At 38.6% G+C, this 6829-nt stretch overlaps 1 protein-coding gene across 1 annotated transcript in view; it reads right to left on the bottom strand.

The window, feature by feature from the left end:
* Positions 1-431: 431 nt before the first annotated feature.
* Positions 432-6829, bottom strand: part of LOC133529728 (uncharacterized) — a 53656-nt gene continuing 47258 nt past the window's right edge. Inside the window, exons 23-26 of the mRNA XM_061867529.1 lie at positions 6144-6247; positions 5261-5407; positions 3460-3700; positions 432-740 (exon numbers count right to left, since the gene is read on the bottom strand). Coding sequence (XP_061723513.1) covers positions 522-740; positions 3460-3700; positions 5261-5407; positions 6144-6247 — 711 coding nt within the window. The 3' untranslated portion in view covers positions 432-521. The remainder of the gene's footprint in view (positions 741-3459; positions 3701-5260; positions 5408-6143; positions 6248-6829) is intronic.

Genomic DNA, 6829 nt, shown 5'->3' with positions numbered 1-6829 from the left:
ACATAGGTACAATTAATATTCCACTAAAGATGTGGGAGTTTTGATTTTGAAAAAAGAGGGTGAAATATCTGCTAAGCCCGTATGTAAGAATTCTATACAAGTACATTATATAAAAGGAAAATAATTATGCACTACATCTGTAGTTTGTCCACAACGGAACAAAATAGGTACAAGTGGGAACATTTGTGACCTTGAAGGAGGTCTACCGCGAACTCGAACACTTCTACTGCAATTATGCAGAAACGATAGAGTCGGAGATAGAACATAACTTCGATCTTCTAAAGTACATGGTTATAGCCTAAGTGCAAACCTGGTAAGTAAGTTAGGATTACTTTAGTACCTAACTGGTTGTTTTAGTTCGTTATCCACTTCGGCCTTGGAGGATTTAACAACTGGGTACGACTTACTATAATTTTCTGTACAAAACAGTCTGTCGATTTTTGCGGGAGAGGGGCACGTCAAATGTATGGCAATTTGTACGTAATGTACAAATAGCCATGTCAGATAAACATCAGTCCATACTATACATAAGACCATTGGCCGAGGTTTGGCGGAAAGGTGACTCCGGTTGTTGAATCCTCCAAGACTTCGGCTAAGCGAGGTGTGCGAAAGTGTAACATATACGTACTTACCCTTGATTCAAAGATTTTGGTTTGAGCCACCAGTATGACGATAAAATTACCCACGGCCACCGACATGTACCAAGCCGCTATAGTTATCGTTTTCATGCTCTTCGGTGCCTGAATATGACATAAAAAAAAATTGGTGCTCTTTCAAACAAATGTTGAGGGGAGTATGTAGGACCTGATGCAGTTGTTGGGTGAAGAACGTGTGAAGACTTGATATCTTATACCTTTAAACGAGCAATTCTTGTATATATCTATTTCTGTGATCTCGGAAACGGCTCTAACGATTTCGCTGAAATTTGGTATATGGGGTTTTTTGGGGGTATACAATCGATCTAGATTAGTCTTATGTTTGGGAAAACGCGTGTTTTCGAGTTATCATGCGTTTTTCTTTCGACGCAGAATATGGTCGCTAATTTCGTGTTGCCAGCCACAGTCCGTCTGGTCCAGTGGGTTAAGATGCGGACGGCTAGAAACGAGTGTTACAGGTTCGAATCTCGCCCGGTGACTAACTATTGTTTTTTTTTATATGTTCAAGTTTATTTTATTTTATTGAATTTTTATTGTGTTAGACAAGTTTAATTTAGTAAAAAAATGTAGTTAAGATTATCACCTATACACCACCATATTACAATAAATAGTTATAACCGAGCAAAGCTCGGTCGCCCAGGTACTGATTGTTAAACATAGGAACATAGATGTCACAATTTAGTACTTAGTATCACTATGTATGTATTACCGGCATTAGGTGTACAAATTTTGTTTTGTGTTAGACAGTTTAACAACAAAAAGCATGCTTAAAGCTTACCTTACTCTAAACACTATACAATTAATAATATTGCAATAAATTAAATTAATGTATTGTCTCTTTTATATCTCTTTTATATAATAGGGACTACGTTTGTACAGATGTAGTGAAAAATCCTTTGCCATCGTATTTTCTCGGATACGTCCGTATTTGTCAAGCCACTTTATTCAACCTCAGTACTTTTTGTACTAAGACTGACTGAAATGGCATAACACGTTCGTGCATTACCGTGAAAATACGGTGGTAAAGGATTATTCCATACATCTGTATGGAACCGGTCGTCCCCTTTCCTCTTAACATGGTGATGGATAGAGCAAGACCGATGAGATAAATGAATGAATGTAAAATATGTGTTTGAGTTGTCAAAATTCTGGGACGGGGTGGAAACCATTACCTTAAATTGATTATATATAGCTATTGCCCACGACTTCGTCCGCGTGGATTCGTTTCCCGAGAAACACTTTAAACTCCCTTTTAATCCTATGAAGGGCTGAATTTTCAATTGCCCTAAAACTATTTTTCGCACTCTATTTTTTTATCTTCCTAATTATTTCATTTCTTGAGAAAGTGTCGAGTGTTGTAATGGACAAACGGAAATATACGAAATTCTAAGGGTATGTTTTCCTATTGAGGCACGGAATCATAAAAAGTGTCAGAATGTATCTGCCCATGGCCCATGTATGTAACATGTCCATGAGTTATGACATTTATGAAGTAGGCATAATAAAAAGTAGCATTATAAAGTTTTCATTGGCTACTATAAGATTTTTCATACTGTGGCGGTAAAGCTAATATTAAATCCAAATGCCGTATGGCATAAACGGCCATATTTTATAATAGGTTAAGTACTTGCGTATTATCGATATTGATTTAATACAAGTACATAATGACATTCTTCGTAATGGATTTCAATTCAATTAAAATAATGCATCAATTAATTTAAAATCAAACTTACCTATACAGGTTGTTTATTTAGTCACCTGCAATAATTTACGGGCTTAATATATAAGGTCATACTGAGCAACTTTACCATGGGGCCAATCCTGTTATCGCGAAAATAAATTTACTCCGCCATAGAAAATGTTATAGTGTACAGTACTTATACATTATATCATAATATCATAATATCATTTAAGCTACATTTAATTTACTATATTAATATTATATAGCATAGATAGTTACTACTACAACTTATTCCTATAACAGTCGTTGCCGGGTCGTAAGGCAGTCGTCGCAAGAAATCGTCGAGTACAAATGTCTCAATTGCAAGCACCGATAACGCTGCGCTTGCGACGGCCGCCTGCCCCGCCAGTCGACCGCGAGACGATACACTGAACGCACGTTGCTTGTTCTCTAAATAATAAGACTCATCGCTCGCGTACGCTCGCAAATCCTATCGCTTCTTCTTATTTACTGCTTGTGCTTTCTATTACCGCTTGTTGTAATACTGTGCCTTCTAAATAAACTGTTAGTGCATTGAAAACGGACTTATTCTTGCATACTCAAGAAAGGTTAGTACCCCGTCATAAGTGCTGCTACAATGTTAAGGTCAGACAGCCAAAATGTATAGAAGGGCATTTTTTTTTCACGATTTCTGTGTTGGTCCCATACTCATACTCATTCTCGTTTATTGGTAAAATACAAGATTTTTACATGTACCTAAGCAATTAAAATAGTTTGTACAAGAACAGTGTTACAAGTAAAAGTTCCTCCGAATAACCTATATATTTGCCTCGTAATTATTGCAGGTGACTAAATAAACATCCTGTATGTGCCTACTTTTTTAGGCAATTATGTTAATGACTTCAGTAGTTTGAGAACTCTATTAATAAAATTCGTTTTGGACCGTAGTTATTTCACTGTACGCCGTGTTTTTTTATGGACTGTTAATTTTAAGGGTACTTTCCCGAACAAAAAATAATTTCTCAATGACACCAGCATTCTAAATTAACTCTGTTTAGAAGATGATCAATTTTTTTTCTGATTACTTAATCAATTCTACATTCGTTATATTATAACACACACCTGTGTGAATGAGAACTCCAACCCGGAGATGGCGAACAAGATCTCGGCGCAGGAGATGAGCAGGTATTGGGGCAGCAGCCAAGCGAGGTGCAGCTCGTTGGGCGGGTTGGGCGCGTGCAGCTGCACGCTGTCGAGGCGGCCGCGGCGCGCGCGCGCGCTCAGTACGTACACGCCGCCCGCGCGCAGCGTGCCCGCGCCCGCACCGAGCTGCCCGCCCGCGTGCTCCGCGCGCCAGGTGTACCTTTCCGCAGAGGTGAAGTTGATTCAAAGTAAGGTAAAATAGTAACTTAATTTCACGGAAACTACAAAATTTGAGATTGTTTATTCTTTTTATGTTACATATTTGAAAATATATTCTACAATTCATAAATAAAAATTTATAAACGCATTCCATGAAACGATAAGTTTTTCATCTAATGTATTTAACAAAATCCATTATTTAAGCAATGCCTAATTGTAGCTTACAGTATTGGCGTAATTATGAATAAGTACGAGTCGCTTACATAACGTTTGCTTTAATGCCGAATTTCGCTGTCAACTTACGTAATATATTATATTGAAAGTAGGCTATAAAGTTTTTTAAGAACAAAAGCGGCTTTAATATGATACTAATAATACACGATAAAATGACAAGCCAAAAGAGTACCAAGCTTGTAAAATCAAAAAAGGGAGTGCAACTGTCGACTACGTAGCAGTAGAAGGCTCCAACAATGCTCGGGTCAGTCACGGGAAAATCATAAAATCAATGACCATACAATAGGTACATATCCCATTCAGCGCTAATCACTACACGTTGTTGTTTTGTCTCTACGAAGCATTTCCTCTACATACCCGGAAACCTTTGTTATCGACTACGAAATCTAAGTTAACACCTTTATAGTCATTTATCTCCGCATCATTTTAAACCGCCATGTGGTCACCTATTTGCTCAATGGAACTACTAATTAATTTGAGATAATTAATTAAAATGAGGCTTGAGGCAGATTGTGAGGCTGCTGTATGTATATATCTCTTTTTTTTAACTGATTCTTTAATATCGAATTAAAATACGGGGACGAATAGCCTTACCTATTATTTTCACACAAACTAACTTGCATTATATGAAGGGTATTATTGCAGGCTAATCTGATATTTGTCAGTCGAGAAGTCCAAAATAATACAGCTAACATACGCCCTTTAGCTTCTAATGGTTTTCTGCATCGTGTGAAAATACCGATGCGCCCATTATGCGTGGTACGACACACACTTCCGGTTTTATTATACGGTTATCCCGGAATCGATACCTGATTATATATTTAACACATGATCTGCATACAGATTTTTTCCTAAATGAAAATTAGTGAAAGTCTAGATGTCGTAAAAAATTAAACAACAATGCTTATGGTTAGTCCGTTTTTCAGGATCCAAGTATTCAACAGGATAAAACTGTTCGCTTATGACATGAATTGCACGCTCAAATGAGAACTAGATATCACTGATGTCAAAATGTACGTTCGAGTTGGCGTCCAGTACCCCTAGTGTAAATTTAGTCGATAGCGAAACGTGACGTACGCGTTTGCGTTAAGTCTCATTTTGTATGGGTTTTTGAACAGCGCGCCAAGCGGGACGTTTTGGAAAGTCAAAAATATCATACAAAATGACACTTAAAGCAAACGCGTACGTCACGTTTCGCTGTCGAAAATATTTACACTAGGGGTATAGGTCGCAAATAGCCATTCCCCGACTTGATCCATTCGAGCGTAAAAGTAGTAATTTACTACTTTAGTGGTTTGCAGTATTTTTTGGAGATAACGATGTGTACCTGCCCGGCGCCAAGTGCATGTACGCCGACTCGCCGATATTGTTTATGGGTGAGTCGGACACGTAGTAGATATCCATCAGCTGCTTGTCGGTCTCAATCGATACTGACACGTTCTTATTCGGACCCGTTTCACCCACGTATACCACTCTAAAATATAAATTAATCACAGTACATACACATAATGTTCGACATGTAAATGCATCCAGTTTCAATGGGGTTGGCCGGTCGAAGTATTAAACAGATGGCGCCATCATAGCTTGCCCTGTCAATCCCTAGAATTGTGTCAAATTCTTGTTTTTTTTTTTTGGAATTTTGTGACCTGGATTCCAGTACTTTAAGCCAAATCTCATAGAACAAAATTAGAGACAGGGGCAAGCTATGATGGCGCTATCTATGCAAACCTTTGACAGTTGCCAACCCCATTCTTTTAGAAAATCTAACCGAAGTAGAGACTTATAAGAAACAGCGTTAAGCACTACTTGAACTTCAATATTTCTAACCATTATTTTGCAAGAGGTTGGGCGTTGTCTACATTTACGTCGACGACACCTTTTAACGTCAGTACCCCTAGTGTAAATTTATTCGATAGCGATAAGTGACATACGCGTTTGCGTTAATTCTCATTTTTCGTCATCTCTCGTCCCGCTTGGCGCGCTGTTACGATCTAAATCCCATACAAAATGAGACTTAACGCAAACGCGTATGTCACGTTTCGCTATCGAATAAATTGACACTATGGGTTCAGGTCTTATATTATAACGTCATGGAGTAAACGTATGAGATTGTAATGCACTATGCAGTCGCTTTCTAATTTCCCGCGGACGGTAACGGCATATCGTAAACGCCTACGTCCCATTATTCACACAGTTAAATGAATACTTACTTAAGTTTAGGTTTCCCAGATAAAGATTTTGAGAATGCGTTCGGGTCCATAAAATGAAACGATATGTGGTCATCTGAATCTTGTCCGATGACGACTGGCATGAACTGTAAGAGTTTACAACATGTTACATGGATTTAATCCATCTATCGCTAATCAGGACACATTGTTGCAAAACCTCTAAAGCTACAAGTTGGAACCCGACCGCAGCAGCAGACGATGCGTCGCTGTCGCTGCGACTCTTAGGTAACTGGTTTTTATATATTTCTATGAAAAACCATTCGTAGTTTGCGACACGAAGTTAGTGACGTTTCGGCGAGCGGCAGACGACACTGTCGCCCAACCGCAGATTGCCACTCTCACTCGGAATCGGAACCAACTGCATACGGCGCTACCGCATACCGTTCTGCAGTAAGGTTCGAAATCGTAACATCACGACGTGACACTACGACATGATGACTTGTCGTCGTACCTAGTCATCTGCTGCTGTCGTTTATAGTCAAGTTCCAGGCTCCGACGTTAGCAATGAATGAGTTAATGTTATAAAATATTGCAAAAGATTAGTAATGTAATGGTACAGTCAGCGTCAAATACTTTGTAGCAACCAAAGTAGCCAAATAGTTCAGTACACCATATATTTAGTATGGTGTACCGAACTATTTGGCCACTTTGACTGCTACAAAGTATTT

Source organism: Cydia pomonella, chromosome 1 (assembly GCF_033807575.1).
Source record: "Cydia pomonella isolate Wapato2018A chromosome 1, ilCydPomo1, whole genome shotgun sequence".
NCBI lineage: Eukaryota > Metazoa > Arthropoda > Insecta > Lepidoptera > Tortricidae > Cydia > Cydia pomonella.
Note: the sequence above shows the minus strand (reverse complement) of the source record. Positions and strands in the feature narration are given on the sequence as shown.